The sequence below is a fragment of the Saccostrea echinata genome, unplaced genomic scaffold, assembly GCF_033153115.1.
Source record: "Saccostrea echinata isolate AGI-Se365-2 ecotype Australia unplaced genomic scaffold, CSIRO_AGI_Sech_v1 ptg000051l, whole genome shotgun sequence".
NCBI classification, from domain to species: Eukaryota; Metazoa; Mollusca; class Bivalvia; order Ostreida; family Ostreidae; genus Saccostrea; species Saccostrea echinata.
The window spans coordinates 3,607,290-3,627,536 of record NW_026889800.1 but is presented as its reverse complement, the minus strand read 5'-3'; the positions used below and the strand labels follow the sequence as shown (position 1 = coordinate 3,627,536).

The following is a 20,247-nucleotide window of genomic DNA, read 5'->3' as shown; positions in this document are numbered from 1 at the left end:
TTAAAAACACTGTCTTCAGAAAGAAAATCATCTACAAATCATTAAACTTAAATCTAAAAAAATCTTCTAATGAAGTGTATTTCTCATGTTGACATATATATATTTTTACATATTAGAATCAAACATGTTACTTTACATGTAAATCATATAAATCGACTATCTACAGAGAATACTACATGTATATCATGATCGCATTTCACTTTTATTTGTCGAATTAATCTTTAATCAAAATTATAAATGAATAAGATACTACAGATTTCTACTCATGGTGTCCATTCTATTTTAAGTCAATGGCAAATGAAACATAAATCAACCATCCTAAGAAACGTAATCATTTTGAATTTAAAGTGATGCAAAACAACCAAATTGTAAGAGTATGTCAAAATTTGATAAAGACTACTGTAATTATTAATTCATCCAAACGTATTTGTTATTGCTTCATGGAATTTGGAGATAACGAACAGTAATTAATCTCAAAAGTCCATTAAAACAATAGAAATTGGGAGCAAGGCAAAAACGAACCACTTAAAGCATCAGAATTTGGATCAGGTGCCATTGAGGAGTAAACAACCCCTGTCGACCGGTAACAACCGCTGTGTGCTCCTTGACATGATTGGAAGCACGGAAAAATCCGAAGACAATACATGGCCTAACAATTAGTATGAAAAACGTCAGTCATCATTCGACTTAATGATAAATTGTATTTGCTGACAAGGTCATTGCATTATTCATGCAGGTAATACAGGTGTTTCTTAGCCATCAATTTTTAAATACACGTATTATTTTATTCCTACTATTTTCATCCTAAAAGGTTTATTCATATAATTTAATCTTCTCGAAATTTTATGGAAAAAAAGAGAAGACAAGAAAAAAGAGAAAAGAAAAAAAATCACCTACAATAGTTTGGCCCCAAAAATAAGAATGGTATTACAGGATCTCTACTGTTTATGTTTCTGCCATTCAAAGTTTTACAAGGTTAGATCATACAGAAGCAAAACTGATAAATTTACTTTATGCTTCAAATGTCAGATTATTGTAGATAGTATTTGCAAAGTTAAACAATTATTTAATATTTATTTATCAGAAATATTCTATCCGGGCATCAGTCGAAAGACGCAAGCTCTTTAGAATTAAGAACACTGATTCCAACTCTTTTTGGGATACAACTTGGTGACAGAGAGATTGAGGAACTTGAAGATAGTTTGAACGCTATTTCAGAAAGACCTTACCTAGTACGAGAATTGTTTTCAGTCACTTTCTTTGGTCCAGTCCACAGGTCTTTGGATCGCTTAAATCCGACTTACAAAAATTTGGGTGTATGAAAAACATAAAGGTATGGAACTCTTTACATAGGGTACCCACTTTCGCTAATAATATACTTTTAAATCGAATGCTCTAAAGTTTTACTTTCTATTCATATCTATTCATATAAAATTATAATCAATCTACATTTACCAAAGTTCATTCCGAAATTCCATGTACTTCCCGAGATATTGTGAAATCAATTCCAAACTTGACCTACTTCTCTTTACTCGACATTAGCTTGGGCCCTGGTCCCAGGATCATGAAACAAACTAAGATTTAAGTCAAATTTTAAAATCGCCTGTAAAATTTTTCATAATTGTCTACTAAATCTCTAAATTTGCAGATAACAACACTTTTGTAAAGCAATATTGAAAAATATTTTAATTTTGGTCTGCTTGACTTCTATAACATTTTAGAACATGAAGATTTTGACTTAAGCTTAAGATGTTTCATGATCCCGGGGCCTGGTTATTCACATGTATACAGACGGTATTTGAACTGCAGCGAACAGCTGCAGAGTATTTGCACGATCTTTCAACATTTTAAAGTTGATTTTTTACTCCAGATCGTAAGTTAAGTAAGTAATAATCCCTTTCGCGAAAAAAAAGAAAAGAAAATGTTTGTTTCAACAACTTCACAGCCATGTTGTTTATCAATGTAAAAAAGAACTGTGATTGAACGAAATCTTTTCGGAATGTATAATATATCTTTTGATATTTTGGTTGTTGGTAACTTAGGAAGACCATATGATCAAACCAGATAAAATTTTGTAGAGACTGAATGCTAAAAAACAAATATTCAGAGAGTATAGAATAAATTCCGGGAAGTATTCGTCCCGTTGTTCCCGCTTTACAATTAGTGCAACTATTCAGAGGCCCAAGCTAATGTCTAGTAAAAAAAAATAAGGTCAATTTTGGAATATGATTTCAGCATATCTCGGGAAGTATAAGGAATTTCGGAAAGAACTTCGGTTGTAACGTAGATTATTTATATGTGAAAAGTTATGAATAGAAAGTAAAGTTTTAGATCATTTGATTTTAAAGTATTTTATTGGCGAATGTGGGTACTCTATGAAAGGAGTTCCATACCCTTATCTTTTTTAACACCTAATTTTTTTTTTAAGCGATATGATTGCTTGTGGTCCAGTCTGTACGAAATCTTAATATTATTGTTACAATTTATTTACTAGTATGCTCCATAAATTTCATACAAAAATCCATAAACTGAAAAATAGTATTAAGAAATCCAAGTAATGCTTTGATGCATTAATTTTTAGTTTGAATTTCATAATGTGGATGGATTGGATCATTTTGTTTTATATGTACAAATGCTCCTTTTTACTCTATGCTTTTTTATCCTCCTATAGAAAATTCTTTCTTAGTATTTAGGAATACAATAATTTTTGTAGGTTGGTGTTTTCGACCTTCTTGATAAGAATGAAGAACAGTTTGCCTCTACTGTCGGGGAGCTGGTGCAGAAATCATGGCTTCTAGAAAACGCAGATTCCCCGAAACAACATAAAAACAAAGGTATAATTAAGCAATATGAATTATGTTTCAGCATTAAGTAGGACGCAACACATACCACAAACGAAACATACGACAAACCATAAGCAAAAAATTGTATAGGAGCTCTCCGAAATTGACTTGAAACTTTAATTTCTATTTGTTTGTTTGTTTGTTGTTTAACGTTCCTCTCGAGAATTTTTTTTACTCATATGGAAACTCCACCACTTGCCGGTGGAGAGCTACAAATTTTGACATATACTCGGCACTTAGGGCCATTGAGCAGTGAGGGATCTTTTTCGTATAAGCATCTACCGCGACACGGGACCTCGATTTATACGGTCTCATCCGAAGGACCGGTATCCACGTCCCACAGTGGTTTTCGAACCCGCGACGTAAGGCTTTAATTTATGAACACTGTTGCAAAACAAGAGAGTTTCCTTTCTTTTTTTATAATAATTAAGAGAGAATTATTTTATTCTTTGATTGACAAGATGTAACTGTCGTGATTACGTGTTTAAAATAGAGAAACTCGAGAATAGATCGTATTATTCTATCTATAATATTGTAGGTATGTATTTTATGTGAACACAGAAGAGTTAGAGGTTGTATCTTACAGGATTTCTAATGCTTGCATAACTCAAATATATAATAGAGGAGAAAAAGCATCGTATGATCATATACTCTACATGGCTGACTGGGAAACCGCTGTTTTCTTGTAAAATTAGTAGCCAAAAAATCCGCATGTTCACAAATATCCTGATTATATAGAAAAAAGTGTATCGTTGTGCTGCTTCACTTAATTAACAGTATTGTATTTCTTAAATGTAAAGGGTGAACGCGCATTTAATTTGGCTAATTTATTTCATAGAAGAACAAGTTAGGAATACAAAGAACAAAGCACAGTCTCGATATCGTATCAGTTCTTATGCACTGGAAGAAAATTGGCAAAGGGAGGAAAAAACCTGGCACATGTCAGAAAAACACGAAACACTCGGCTTCACAACCTTCTCATCACCATTTTCACTTCCATTGGACCTCTTCTTCCGATTTTCTAAGTTTCTAGAACTAAAGATGGAAAATCCTTCTTCAGAGAAGGTGGTGAATGAGGCACAGGTAGAATTGTCTAACTTGACATATTTACTGAACATTGTGATTAGAATATAATGTGTTGTGGAAATTGCTCCTTTAAATGTGTTGCATAGCCTAGTTTAAGTACTATAGTATTTAATTTTTACTACGGCTCGGATGAAAACTTGAAAAGAAAATTTAAGATGAGGCTTAGACATGCATACTTAATTAGGGATCATTGACTATTAAAACATAAAACATTGTGTAATACTAAGTTGATGATTTGAGGCAGTGTGATCGGGAATTTATTTACGAAAATATCTATTATAAATATATTCATGTTTTTTCTAAACGCCTTCATATATTTTCCGAAAATCTGAACAATCTTGTACAGAACAGTAGAGTTATTTAGAGTTATACTTTATTAGAGCCCCCTTGTTCCTCATATTCGGCTTTCTTGAAATCACAGAATATATTTTGAGGTCTACAGAGTCTAATGAGAAACATTGCCATTTAGTCTCTTTAGATTTGAGATTTTTTAATGTTAATGTATAAAATTTTGATTTATTTCAGGACCTGTTAAAAGCTGCTCTACTTACAAACAGAACAGACTATGTAAACACCCTTCTGGACTTAAACCTTCCAATATCAGAACATGCTGCAGGCATGCTAATTGACGAGCTCTACAAGGTACCTACTTTATCTATCTGCATATCCCATGCTACAAAAATCTAAGTAGAGAAAATATACAAAAAGACTTCTCTAGCTCACTCTTTTTAAACATCGATAAAATGTTTTCGCATGTCTTTTTCCTCATTATACTCAATGTCCTCTACGTTTCGGGTAGATAGTTTTAAATTTACACAGATATGCATTGCTGATCGAAAGTATTTACTCTCGTTATGTTCAGTCGAATATATATTTGACTGGGTATTACTCAAGATCTGTTTGATTGCTGATCCTTAAGCGGTCAGAGAATTAGATACCTCAAATCAAATTAAGTTTACATTTAAGGACCCTCTATACACTAAGGAAAAATGTTTTTTAGACTTTGCCAAAATTATATAGTTTAAAGGAGGATATTTTGAAATTAACTAATTCATTTTTTATATAGGGAGCCTGCCTTTTTTATCCAGGAAATATCTTCAAAGACAATGAAGTAATAATCTTGAAAAATTGATTTTGCTTTCTCAAATGGAGAAAATCGAAGCAAATAAAGTTTTCAACTACTCTATCTTGGTCTAATATAATGTGTAGAATGCTTGAATTTATTTTAAATTATGTCATAGAATGCAGATTATAATTCATTTTTTGTGTGTGTCAAATTATGGGTCTGTCTAATTACACAAAAGTACCCTAAAATTAGGGTGCAGTGTAGAGAGGGCCCTTAATTGCAGCATTCAAAAAATTGATTTAACATTAAAAGTTTAAAACCTATTCATATTTACTTTTTATATTTACGTTTTATATTTTGAAATATATAAAGATATGTTACAAAAATTTATTTCTAAACTACAGAATACCTTGTCTGCACACATTACAGAAAAGAATGATTCTTCGGGCATGAGCTGGGTTTTAATGGTAAAATAAATATTGCTTAACACTTTTGATGCATGCATTTTTATATTTAATATAAATTTGCAGGTAGAATGGGATATGTTCTAAATTGTGATTTTGAAACTTTTTGCCTAGTTTGTTGCAAGATATATGACGATTTTAACGAAAGATATGGTTTTTAGCTCTCCTGAGCTGAAAGCTCAAATGGGCTTTTCTGATCACATTTTGTCCATCTGTCTGTCCGTCCCTTCGTCTATAAACTTTTCACATTTTCGACTTCTCCAGAACCACTGGGCCATTTTCAACCAAACTTTCGACAATGCATTCTTGGGTAAAAATAATTCAAGTTTGTTCAAATGAACACCCTCTTTCAAGCGAGACATAATTAACAATTAATAAAAATTTGTTGGCATCTTTTTAAAATCTTCTTGCCAAGAATCACTGGTCTAAAACAGTTGAAAGAAATGTGAAATCCTTATTACATACCGTAAAATTACGTCTTTTCGAGGGTTCAAATTTTAATGTTTGAGGAAAAAACTATGGGTCGTGGGAATTTGATTTCATGGATGAAGAATTGTTGAGTAGTTATGTATATGACATTTTACATTCCGTGGTGGAAATCAATTTGTTGGTCTCTTCATAACTTGAAAATAACGAAAATTAACCTCACGAAAATAAGAGATTTCAAAGTAATATAGATTAAAGTTCTTTTTTTCAATCATGACTCCCAGAGGGTATAGAGGGGCCGTAATGTTGGATCAAAGTTTTACGTAGGAATAAATAGGAAAAATCTTCTTCTCAAGAATAACAAAGTCATGATTAGTGATATTGGTATGAAAGCAACTTCAGGTAGTGTAGATTCTAATTTGTTAAAATCTTGACCCCCGGGGGTAAGGTGGTTCCACAATGGGAGATGAGAATTTTACATTGGAATATAAAGGAAAAATCTTTAAAATTTATAAGTTTTTTTTCTCAAGAACAGCAAAACCATGATTAGTCATTTTTATATAGAGGTACCCTCAGGTAGTGTAGATCAAAGTTTGTTCAAATCATGACCTGCTGGGGTAGGTCGGAGCCACATCATTAAAATGCTCTCAAGAACATCAAAATCATAATTAGTCATTTGAATATTGAAGTATCCTCAGATAGTGTAGATTCAAGGTTGTTCAAATCATGGGGGTAGGTCGGGGTCACAGGAAGGAATCAAAGTTTTACGTAGGAATATACAGGAGGACAAACTCTGATGATGACGAAAACTGAACCATAGTGACTGATATGAGCGTTGTTACCCATGGGGCTTCTTATTAATGAAATCTATTTTTAAAATAAATCTTGCAACAATAACACAAATTATATCAAAAAAAATTTGATGAATTTATCTTTGAGATACGTAAAAAGTTTAATACGTACAAAAAGATAACTACACTTTTAATTCACTTTGTCAAAGTCAAGAGAATTTATGATACATCTTTGTAAGAATGAATGATGGTAATATTCAGTATGCAAATGTACAAGCTTGTACTAATTTTCCACTAGTACCTCGTCATAGGTTTATTTTACTGTATGATGTAGGAAATGGAGAAAGGGAAGGAGAAACTTGCAAAGCATCTTTTTGATGGTGAAACAGATTGCCATAAAATTGCTCAGAAAATGTGTAAAAGACTTCTTAATTACAACAGTGAGTTTTTTTTTTTTTTTTTTTTTTTTTTTTTTTTTTTTTTTTTTTTTTTTACAAAAATATGTTTTCCCTTTAAAGATCATCTTTGCATAAGTGATTTTAAAATAAAAGAGAGAACGTATAAGTACAATGAGTTCTGCACTATATTTATACTAAATAATATTGATATACAAACATTGTTATGTTAACGTTGTTTCGATTCAAGTTTATTCAATTAATGAACAATGGTGAGATTGAAGCATCTCACATAATTAATTTATGTAGAGAAGAGAAGGTACAATTCTTCGCCAGAACACAGATGCTTTTAGACCCCCTTCCTCCTCGTATATATACACCAGGTTTAAAGATAATTTTATTTTTTCATAAATCATTCTTATAGCACACATTTACAATGAATTCCATATGGAAAAATCAACAAATAACGTAAAATAAACAATTTCTTAAAACAATTATACCACGGGGTATTGTATTTTTTAATACCCCGGGTATATCAGGGGTCCTGTCCACAAGCACCTGTGCACCAGGACAGCAGATTCCCAGTAGTCATGCTGATATTCCAGATTGGATTAAGTCGTGACCCCTTAAATCTAGGGGCGTTCCATATAATGCGCAACATTTTTTTTTTATTGCAATATAGCAGAAATGAAATCTTACAAACCATTCGGTCAAGAACACACAGATGAGCGTTTTGGCACTAGGGAATAATAATTATAAATTTGTTGAAAAAATATGGCGTCAATATTTAAGGAAATAAAAAGGAAGAAGAAATCTTTTGAAACATTAATTGCGATTTAGCAGCGTGTTGAAATTTGTTTTTTCAAAACAGAAACTGAGGATCCCAGATTATTTACAAACTGTAGGACTCAGAGAAGAAAAGAATATGTGTATCGACAAAATCTTCTACAGGCAGTCCTTCTGTGGTCATTATTGACTCATAGGACGGACATTGCTACCCTGGTCTGGAGGAGAGTAGCCAATCAACTCTGTACGTGTACTTTATTCTTCTATTTATTGTGTCATTTCTAAATCCCCCTTTCCTTTTACATAAAAAGATACTGGTTTCTTTTTACTTGATTTACAAATGTTTCTCGAAGGTTCAAGAATTGAATTGATCTGTTCTAGATTTAAAAATTAAAGTTTTTCAAAATCCGATGAATTACTTATTTGTCTATAGATACTGGTCTTGTCAGTGCATTAATTCTCCAAAAGATGTCTTCCATAGCCAAACTGAAGGATGATAAGCTTTCAGAAAAGCTAAAGGAACAGTCAAAGTAAGGGGAGATAATCTGTAGATGTCTCACACGTGTTCTAACCTTTATTTATTGGTACCGTATTTAAATAATAAAGCCCTATCAAAATTCAAAATGAAAAGACAACAGAATGTAAAATATCATGAGAACTAAATATTTAACTTTGAGAATAATTTTAATATCTATGATGGAATGGCTGATATACAAGATATATAAAAGACCATTAAATTTTAGAAATGGAAGGAATTTACCATTGTTTTATTCAGGATGAGTAAAGTTACACATCACTAAGGAATAGTGAATACCAGATTGTGTCTTGTGATTTGTATATTTATATATTAGATCATGCTCATGCGAACTAATTAACCTTAGTTTATTCCTTTGATAGAGTTTTTAGAGACCGGGTTTTAAGCATGATGGACAATCTTTATCAGACAGACGAAGTACTTGCTTTTGAAATTTTGGACGAATTGGACACAGTCTGGACTATCCAAGCCCGACCTCTATCATTTGCATATGAATCTAAGATGTACGATATCATTGCCCATCCATGTTCCGTTGGTCTCTTGGACAAGATATGGTATAATGGTCTTATTCCGAGCGGTTTGAGATTTTGCACAGATTTTTGGGTACGTTAATTAATTACTTTATGAATTCCTTATCTCATATTACGTATAGACATATAGACAAGGCCGCATCGAGTCTCTGGAACTCTCTGCCTTTTAAACTTAGAGAATGTATTTCATTGCCCAGTTTTAAAAAGGATCTTAAAACACATCTTTTCAAACTAGCTTTTAATTTGTGATTTCTTAATATAAATATGGCTTATATTTAGATAGAGACATTATGATTAATTTTATTCACATGTCTTTTTTATGTATTTTAAACATTGTCTCTTTTTATATATTTTAATTGTAAAGCGCTTTAGAGGACTCAAATTGATAGAGCGCTATATAAATTTTTATATTACTATTACTATTACTACGTGTCATCACAAAAGGATCAATCAAAAAGCAGTCCGCTAGCTAGTGCCATGTCGTCAAAATGAGCTGTCCTCACCGCTAGCTGGTACAATGTAATCAATATGAGCTGTTCTCACAGCTAGTTGCTACCATGTCGTCAATATGAGCTGTTCTCACCGCTAGTTGCTACCATGTCGTCAATATAAGCTGTTAACACCGCTAGCTCGTACCATGTTGTCAATATGAGCTGTTCTCACCGCTAGCTGGTACCATGTTGTCAATATGAGCTGTTCTCACCGCTAGCTGATACCATGTCGTAAATATGAGCTGTTCTCACCGCTAGTTGATATCATGTCGTCAATATAAGCTGTTCTCACCACTAGTTGTTACCATGTCGTCAATATGAGTTGTTCTCACCGCTAGCTGATACATGTATCATGTTGTCAAGTAGAGCTGTTCTCATCTCTAGTTGTTACCTCGTCGTCAAATGAGCTGTTCACATCGCTAGCCGGCACTATGTCGTCAATATGACCCGTCTCACCACTAGTTATTACCATGTAATCAATATGACCTGTTCTCACCGCTAGCTTGTACCATGTTGTCAATATGAGCTGTTCTCACTGCTAGCTGGTACCATGTTGTCTATATGAGCTGTTCTCACCGCTAGTTGATACTATGTCGTAAATATGAGCTGTTCTAATGGCTAGTTGATACCATGTCGTCAATATAAGCTGTTCTCACCACTAGTTGTTACCATGTCGTCAATATGAGTTGTTCTCACCGCTAGCTGATATCATGTCATCAATATGAGTTGTTTTCATCCCTTGTTGTTACCATGTTGTCAATATGAGTTGTTCTCACCGCTAGTTGTTACCATGTTGTCAATATGAGCTGTTCTCACCACTAGCTGATATCATGTCGTCAATATGAGCTGTTCTCACCGCTAGCTGATATCATGTTGTCAATATGAGCTGTTCTCATCGCTAGTTGTTACCTTGTCGTCAAAATGAGCTGTTCATCACATCGCTAGCTGGTAACATGTCGTCAATATGACCTGTTCTCACCACTAGTTGTTACCATGTAATCAATATGAGCTGTTCTCACCACTAGTTGTTACCATGTAATCAATATGAGCTGTTCTCACCGCTAGCTAGTACCATGTCGTCAATATGAGCTGTTCTCACCGCTAGCTGGTACCATGTTGTCAATTTGGGCTGTGATTAAAATCAAAAATTTAGATTTGGATTTTTCTTTCATATATTCGTCAGTGTATTTTTTTTTATTGTTTATCTTTTTTTTTTAAATTTAGTTGTACAGTTGATGTTGTTTAATAGCAATGAAATATTACTTGGTATGCTAGTACTGATACTTTATTTGCTTGTACAGACACTTGATACTCTAGTACAGACACTTGATACTCTAGTACAGACACTTGATACTCTAGTAGTGACACTTGATACTCTAATACAGACACTCTAGTAGTGACACTTGATACTCTAGTACAGACACTTGATAAATCTAGTACAGACACTTGATACTCTAGTACAGACACTTGATACTCTAGTAGTGACACTTGATACGCTAGTATCGACACTTGATACTCTAGTACAGACACTTGATGCTCTAGTAGTGACACTTGATACTCTAGTACAGACACTTGATACTCTAGTACAGACACTTGATACTCTAGTACAGGCACTTGATACTCCAGTACAGACACTTGATACTCTAGTACAGACACTTGATACTCTAGTAGTGACACTTGATACTCTAGTACAGACACTTGATACTCTAGTAGTGACACTTGATACGCTAGTATCGACACTTGACACTCTAGTACCGACACTTGATACTCTTTTAGTGAAACTTGATACTCTAGTACAGACACTTGATACTCTAGTACAGACACTTGATACTCTAGTACAGACACTTGATACTCTAGTAGTGACACTTGATACTCTAGTACAGACACTTGATACTCTAGTACAGACACTTGATACTCTAGTAGTGACACTTGATACTCTAGTACAGACATTTGATACTCTAGTAGTGACACTTGTTACTCTAGTACAGACACTTGATACCCTAGTACCGACACTTGATACTCTAGTAGTGACACTTGATACTGTAGTAGTGACACTTGATACTCTAGTACTGACACTTGATACTCTAGTAGTGACACTTGATATGCTAATACTGATACTTGATATGCTAATACTGATACTTGATATGCTAATACTGACACTTGATACCCTAGTAGTGACACTTGATACTCTAGTAGTTACACTTGATATGCTAGTTCTAACACTGGATAAGCTAGTACTGACACTTAATTGGTTTTTTTAGAAGCACCCTTACGTCTCAGGAGGTGCCCCTTGTTTCCATTTTGTTCTACATTACGTAAGTAAATCCAAAGTTAAGTTGGTTGATAAATTATAAATCTCTAAAATTGCATTAAAGTGATAAATATGTCAAATCCGTCATCTTTTCCCCAGAGTATATTTTATACACATATCAAGGTAGTTCATATAAAAAGAAGTCTCCTGCTAGACGATTACTGTTATGAGAGCCCTAGCAAATTTTATTATAGTTGATAATATTTTACTATGTAATAATGCTCTTTTTTTTTTTTACCTTTTTACAGTTATTCTTTGGGATTATCCTCCTGATGTACAGCTTTGTCGTACTAACACCTCTAAAAAGATATGAGGACATGTCTTTGTTCCTACTACTGTTTGAATTCAGCCTCTACGTCTGGACAGGCTTAGATTTCTTCAATGACATCGTCAGCATTATGGTATTATTGTTTACGAGTTTCTTCAGCATTATGGTATTATTGTTTACGAGTTTCTTCAGCATTATGGTATTATTGTTTACGAGTTTCTCCAGTCGCAGTAGTTAGAGCGTTTGCTCTAGAGCCGCGATTTAAGGAGTAGATCGTTACGTCGCAGGTTCGAATCCACTGCGGAAGGCCGGTCCTTCGGATGAGACCGTATAAACTGAAGTCCCGTGTAGCAGTAGATGCTGAGACGAAAAAGATACCTCACTGCTCAACGGCCCAAAGTGCCGAGTATAGGTCTAAATGTACAGCCCTCCACCGGCAAGTGGTGCTCACAGGGAATGCTCACTCCTTCATGGCACCTGATCCCACCTGATGTTTTTGGAGGTCCTTGAATGCTCTGCACCAGGATTGTGTTGTTTTAATGTACTTTCTGTTCGTTATCTCCATATTTCATACTATATCAAAGTTTCAATAATAGTTTATTAACTTGTTAAAGTATTTTGATAATTTTTTTTGCTAATTTGCCGATTTTAGTTGGTGGAGATGGGGCGGGGTGGGGGGGGGGGGGGTGTACATGTTAATCTAAATTTCAAAACTACTTCATTCTAATGCAATATTTACATTTATAAATTACATAAATGTTTACCGAAGTTTATGGAGCAGAAATTTTGGTTCTAAATGACGCAAATGTTTAATAAATAGTATGAATTTTCCTTACATTAAATCCGCATTTAATTAAATATATTTAAATGAATGTGCTCATATATCACCAACCTTATATAATTCATTTCTCTAACATTTATATTTTTAGGGGAGGGGTCGGGTTTATAAAAAGTTCTCTGAAGCTTTTTGAATTTTGACTAAGAAATATCATAAAATATCAAGAATGGGAATTAAAAACCTAATTCCACGGGTTTTACTATAGTTAGTCAAAGTATCAAAGTTTTTACTATGGTAAATCAAAGTTTTTGTACCGTTCACGGTAGCTCAGACGGTAGAACGCTCGCTCCGTGATCGGGAGGTCGTGAGTTCGAACAGTGTTCGATATCAAAAAAATCTACAGACATGCTCTTGCGTACCGAATAAGTTGGGAAATGTAAACACCAGATGATAGCGGAATATAAGTTTATATATAAGGACCTTTGACGATGCAAAAATCGTATGTCACCCCGTTTGTCATACAATTTAGTTGTTAGTTGGCCTTATCGTCTACTGTCAGTAAAACATCAGTTATGAAGCAGAGGTGTCAGCAAAATGGGATATATTGAGTCGAAAGATGAATAAAAGTAACTATTGTTTTGAGAAATCGTCGTCGAAAAATGTAGATTACAGTAAACATATTACATTTTGTTGTTTATTCTTTTTAGTGCTTTTGGCGGAGAGAAACTTACGCTAATTCAAGTACAACGCTTATACACATAAATAAAAACATTGAGAAATGTGCTAATTCAAATCTACGCTTACTTGTTTCAAAAATCAATTTCCGCCAAATATCGTTCACGCTAAATATAAAACATTTACAGTATGTGCATAATTCAAGTGACAATACGATAGAATATCCCTGACGTGTTCTAAAGTGTATTTCTGATCTATATAAAACAAATATATTTGTATCATGGCTGTGGTGTTTTTCCTTTGAAGTCAAGTGTACAATAACTGGAGATACACCGATGGGCGGAGCCAGCAAAAACTGTGCCGTGTAAATAAATTATTGAACACTTAGGCAATTTCAACGTTTTAATTTTTTTAATTTGAATTTACAGAATAATTTTTTTTTTTTTTCAATATAAAGACAACACTTTTGTCACTGAAATAAAGGTTTATTTTTTAATTGAACACACAGTCATGTATCCCAAAATACTTTCAACAGTTTAAACGGTTTAATACGAAATGAAAGTGCAGTTGTTAAATGTACTGCTACCACCGGTCTGACCCAAAACTTCCACTTTGTCATGAACGTTCATTTTATTAGATGTAGATATATCCAACAGAGGTCCAAGGGCATCCTTGGGTTCTTTCTTCGGCAATTTAGGTTCTGGGGGATTTAAAACTTTTGACACCGTGCACGCAATCTCTGCATTTCCACGTTTGTAGGCCCGCACTCCCATTTCTGACCGATGCCCCGTTCTACCCATAATCTCCTGTTCCTCGACTCCGTTTTGATAGAGTGCCGTTGCACATGTTCTTTTTCCTGAATGGTTTGTATAGTTTCCCTTCAGACCTGCTTTTTCACAGATTACCTTTATCAGGGATTTTAATTTTTTAACACCGACTAATTGCGAGCCATAACGAGGGGGCAAGCCTGCCAGTGGGCGGCGGTAAAACGATCCTTCGTTTCCTAGAGCATCTAAGTATACTTTAAAAAAATCAGCCATGCATCGCTCCCCTGAAAAAATACGTTCAAATATATTAAAGCTTTGCATAAACAACGACACGTTTTTTAAAAATTAATTTTAGGAGTTGAGATAAAAAAAAAAAGAAAACACAGTATTTTGATGTAAAATGCAAACAGTAACCTCAACATGCGCGGATCCAGAAGGAGATCTGGAACACCCCCCCCCCCCCCCCGGAATTTGCATTGTTATCAAATGTATATACTGAAGCAGATAAAAAAAAAGACTTTCGACACCCCTTAGAAAATCAGTGTTGACCCCCTCAATTCCCCTACGAAATAGGTTTTTTCACGCTTGACAATAGACTTGTTTTTTTTTCTTTTTTTTTTTTCTTGCTTGTCAAGAAATTTATGGGTTGAAAATTTATTTTTTTTTTTGGACTGGGTTGGACCCTCCCCTCCCTGGAAAAAATTTCTGGATCAACACCTGCTCAAACCTATAATATATACAATAAATAAAAAGCGGGGAAGGGACTTACCGGGCTGACAGTAGTGCCGTATTTGCTTGTTGTGTAGTTCCTTGTGAGCTAGTCCTCCCTTGAAGGTCTTTGTTGATCTGCCTGTGAATTCGATGAATTTCCCCCTATTATCCTCACCAAGAAAAAACTGGTCACATTGGAGAGAATGATGTTCGTCATGACCCCTTAATCCAAAGAACTTGCAACTGTAATAAAACACAGTGTTCTGAAGGGTTTCTGCATTGTTCATCCCGAAAATCCCTTTCTCCCAGATTGTAGCCTCATCTTCGGGAAGTATGGGATCTGCTTGTTTTCGTTTTCCCCCAACTCCTCTGCTTAATGCGTCCTTCATTTTACTGTCCAATATTTTACGGAACCCTGCAAATCTTGGATCCGCCGCATCGAGAAAGTTCTTGTCATAAATTTCACGATCCCGTAAATATCTTAAAATGCCACAGCTAATGTAGTACAATGTTTTTGCAGGATATTCATTGCCATCTTTTCTACGTACTCTCATAATAAACCTTCCTAAATAAAAGTTCAGCTGCACCGCGTCCATAGTTTCGATTTCTGGTATAAAGAGTTCTTGCCCTTGACACTGCGCATTTCGTTCACGCCGCCAACTTTCAAAAATATTAAATGACCAACGTGTATTTTTTTTCGTGTTGCGATTTTCTTGACTCTCTATCAACGCTTGAATTTCCCCCTCTTCAACTTCAAAACCAAATCGTGGTACTTCGAAATTTTGAACACATTCATTTTTTGTTTCCATATCCATGTCACGAACCCCGCCATTCTCTGTCTCAAGGCTCAAGTCAAAATTCATTTGATTTCCTAGGTCTGCGTCAAAATCCATGTCGAAATCCTCAAGTTTAATTTCTCCAAAACAATAGTTCATTTCTATTTTTTCGCAGGCCTGAGATAAAATTAAGTCATCATCATTCGATAAAAAATCGAGGCCTAAATCTCGTAAATCGTCCGTGTTCACAGTTGGAAAGCTGCAGTCCGACATCCTCTACCGTTGAAACACGGACAAAAAGTGCGTATTAGAAAAAAATAGTGGCGGGAAGGAGAGAATTTGCACGTAGTCACCTGACAAAAACTAGATTTTTTATTGGTCTTATTAAAAATCACGCATCGAACACCGGTCACAAGACAATTATTGATATTTTGATTGGCCATGATACAAGAAAGTTATTGAATATTTATTATGGTGTATCCTGATTTACTTGGACGAAAGGGGCGGAGACTCGTGCTTCGAACTCGTCACCGCCCTTCGTCCAAATAAATCAGGATACACCATAATAAATATACAATAACTATTACTTATACCACAGTAAAGCCTTAATTGTAAATGAGAACAAAAAGGACGTGCAATAACTAAGAATGACCTTAAATTACTTCTTCTATTTTAGGGCATTTTATGGAAAAGAACAGAAACAAGGAGGAAAGGCAGATACAGATTTCTCTCTCGATTAAATGACATGTGGAAGGTTTTGGGACTCGTTTGTGTCATTCTAGTTGTTTTTACTGTAATATCTAGACGGAAACCAACCAAGACTTTCACAATGGCTACTCGCTTGTGTGCCCTTTTACTGCTGTTCTCGTACCTGCGGTACATGCGTGTTTTTGTTATTCACCGGTACACAGGAATAACCTTCCTTTTCCTCAAACACATGGTTGGTACCGGTAAAATTAAATATATTTTTGTTCAAAATTGATAACAACTGTCTTTTATCACTGCATCTTTTAAAAGTTTTAGATCGTTATTGGTAAAGTATTTTTTTTCTTCATATAAAAGAACATAACGACAACGAGAAAATGTATTGACAAGCCCAAAAATACTGCACATTTATGGAAAATCCATGAATCCTTTCATAAAGCTAATTTTAGTTAGGGAGTCGCATATATAGTACCAGGGTAATAATTATGTTTATTTAGAAGCCAAGTATCTCTTGTTCACATTCTTTGTGTCTGTAGTTTTTCAAGTTTTATTAGTTTTGCAAGCCTTCTCTGAATATATTTAACATAAAAAAAAATCCGAAAGAAGTAAGGTGACCAGTTTTCTTTGCAAAATGAAAGCACAATTTGTTTATTTGCTTGAAGAATTGGATCAAAATCACTTATGTGAAAAAGTGGAAGATAACGATCGATCTTAAACAAGTTAACTATTTGGTAAATTCCGGATTTAGTGATAATGAAAAAAAAAAACGATTAACGATTAATCTCACAAATACAATGAACAAAACGAATCATGAACAGGCAAAAACTCGGACCCCTGGAAACACCAGAGCCGGGTTCTTGGGCCTAGAAGGAGTAGACGTCCCCTCGACCAGTCAATCCTGATTATAACCCTATAATCTTATTTGATTATTATAAATATTTATTTCTTCTCATATCAAAAAGCAACTTTTCGTTTAAAACTTGACTTTTAGATCCTGACACCAATATTTCTGAAACGAACATTAAGTGATCTTTCAAAACTATATATTCAAACCAAAAGTTTAATGACCAATACAGAGTTCTGCAATCTTCAAGAACTTTTTTTTCTTTCTCATTTCTTGTAATTTATGATTAATGAGATGAAACGTTAAAATAATGCTCCTTGTTAGATTGAACTATGATGATATATATTATATCACAAACTGTTTTTATTTATGAATTTTACTTTTATCACCTTGTTATTACATTTTGCGTTTTTACATTTTGCGTCAAAATCAACGCAAAATATGACAACTTAAAAATGTAAAAAATACACCTTTTTGGAATATTACATTTTGCGTTATTACATTTTGTGTCAAAGTTAACGCAGAATGTAATATTTCATAAAGTAATGATCTCTACAATTAAATGCATTTATCATAGAAAGTTGGAATAGAGGATTTTGAAATTATTTAATTTTTTTATACGATTTTGACTTCCTTATCCAAAACATTCCTTAATTTCCTGTCGGTATACGTTTTCCACTGATCCCGAGGCAGAATTTATCAAAAGAAAATATCATTATCCTTGTTAGTTGCGCTAACAAAATGTTGACCAAGTTTTCGAATTTTTTTTTGAATTTTTCTTCTTTTGAACCTTGTTCATACACATCAATTTTTTTTTCTTTGTTATAAATCGAATAGGATTTGATTTTATATTTTATCTACAGTTTATATGCTAAAGCAAATTCTATAGTCGATACAATAACTTTTTAGCAAGTACAATCGGTCGTTAAGTCGAATGTTGGTTGGAGTTTTTCATACATATTGTTGGCCATTGTTCTCAGACTAAATTGTCTACAGAATTTTGCGTTTGTCTGATCATGGAAATCACGTTGCGAGTGTGACTGGTCGACAGGGGATGCATACTTCTTTATGGCTCCTGATACCAGTTTGAATTTGTATTGTTCCAATGTATATATATATATATATATATATCACTGTTCTGAATTAAAATTGATAATAATGAGATAATGATTAAGGAGATAGCACATCTTAAAAAAATAAATATTACAAATTACATAGACAACGAGCTAGGTTCACTTTATGTATAAAATGGCCCTGTAGATAAACACATTTATTACATTTTCAACAGTGAAATACTATAAAGGATAAGGAGTTAATTTGCAATGCTTCTCTGGTCCTAGGTCACATGTCATAGATTAAAACACATTTGTAGGCTGGACATCTGAAAAATAAGGCCGACGTACATTTATAAAAATATAATTTTTCAATGTACCCATTTGAACATATATTTTTAGCTGCTAAATCTGATGCAGTTTTTAATTACGATCGCATTCTTTGTGCTGGGGGTAGGAATATTTATTGAGGCTATGATCCACCGGAACCAACCAGATTTGTTTCCTGGGAAATGGTACGACTGGCGAATCTGGCGTATTATCTACTATCCCTTCTACCAGTATTACGGAGAATCGTTTGATGATGAGTTTGGTGTGGAGAAAAGCAATGCAGGTAATTCATCTGTAGTCTCTCTTTCGAGTATGCAAGTTCCATTTATATTTTTAATTCCATGTGATCTAGTTTCAATGAAAAGAGTTTTGATGGACTTTTTTCTGTTTATGCCTTTCACACCCCTTAATGCATGAAAATAATTCAAAATTCAAAATGTTTGATGTCGAATACAGATATGTAAATTTTGAAAGCTTTGAATTTTTCAGACGTTGATTGGAGCGTGAAAGCTGTAGTAGCAGCAATACATATGATGGTGGGCAATCTGCTCATTGTTAACTTAATTATCGCCCTATTTACGTGAGTATTCTGATGAGTATGCTTTTAGAGGTCCATGTTTTGCTTGGCCTCCAATTTGTATTATTCCAATGAACTTTGAAGTTTAATTTCTGTTCGTTATCTTTATATTTCATACATGTATATCCTCAAGTTTAATTACAAATTTTGATAAAAATCGGCCTGTGATGGCCTTTTTTAAAATATTTTATTAATTGTATCTCTCTGTCGGAGGTTTTAACGTTTTCCTTTGGCTATTTGAAGCTTCCTGTATCCCTCTCCGAAATTATTCATTTGTAGATTGAATAACTTTTCCCTTATTTTTTTAAGTTGTAAATTTGCAACAAGTAAAATTATAAATTAATATCTCTAAACAGAACAACTTATGAAAAAGTTCTGGCGAAATCTGCACTCATTTGGCAATATGAAAGGTACCACGTGATTCAAGACTTCAGACGCAGGACATTCGGAAACCTTGACTACATCAATCTATGGCGCTTGATTAAACTTTGTAAAAGAAAACGCAATAGTAAGCCTGAAAATATTTTGATATGAATTATTTTGAATTCATCATATATCTCAGATAATTTTGATTTGCACAAATTTCCATTCTTTTAATGTGATATATTTAATTTATAGATGTACAAAAGGAATTGAAACGTACTCGTGAACGCCAGATTCTACAGTATATCATGGCTGGAAGATCCTTAGAGAAATAAAAAATAATTGAACATTCTCTTAACGACGAATATTCGTATATTCTTTTTTTTTTCTTTACAAAACATGATTTGTTCATTTATGATTGAATTGATTTTTTTTCCCTCTAGCTTGTTTAATTTTGTTTGAATGGGTTGAAACTGAAGGAATATATTTTTGATTGTCAAATCATTTTTAACTTCTCACTTTACCATTTTGTCAACCTAAACGTGTGTCTTTTTATGTCAACGCGAACGTTATCGGGGATTGTAATTGTTATCAATAAGCTTTGTCCGTAAATGTTCTCGCCGGTTTCTGGGACAATCTTGCTGAAACTTTCCACAAAAGATGATCACCAACTGTTA

At 33.8% G+C, this 20,247-nt stretch overlaps 1 protein-coding gene across 1 annotated transcript; it reads left to right on the top strand.

Moving 5' to 3' along the window:
* The first annotated feature begins 3,720 nt into the window (after nucleotides 1–3,720).
* LOC133203633 (transient receptor potential cation channel subfamily M member-like 2) lies at nucleotides 3,721–19,926 on the top strand. Its single transcript, XM_061339405.1, has 14 exons — nucleotides 3,721–3,926; nucleotides 4,455–4,571; nucleotides 5,400–5,462; nucleotides 7,011–7,116; nucleotides 7,943–8,101; nucleotides 8,291–8,387; nucleotides 8,755–8,995; nucleotides 11,675–11,728; nucleotides 11,973–12,125; nucleotides 16,376–16,639; nucleotides 18,703–18,913; nucleotides 19,120–19,210; nucleotides 19,564–19,715; nucleotides 19,826–19,926. The coding sequence occupies exons 1-14, from the start codon at nucleotides 3,783–3,785 to the stop codon at nucleotides 19,903–19,905; spliced, it is 1,932 nt and encodes a 643-aa protein (XP_061195389.1). The 5' UTR covers nucleotides 3,721–3,782; the 3' UTR covers nucleotides 19,906–19,926.
* Nucleotides 19,927–20,247: the final 321 nt, after the last annotated feature.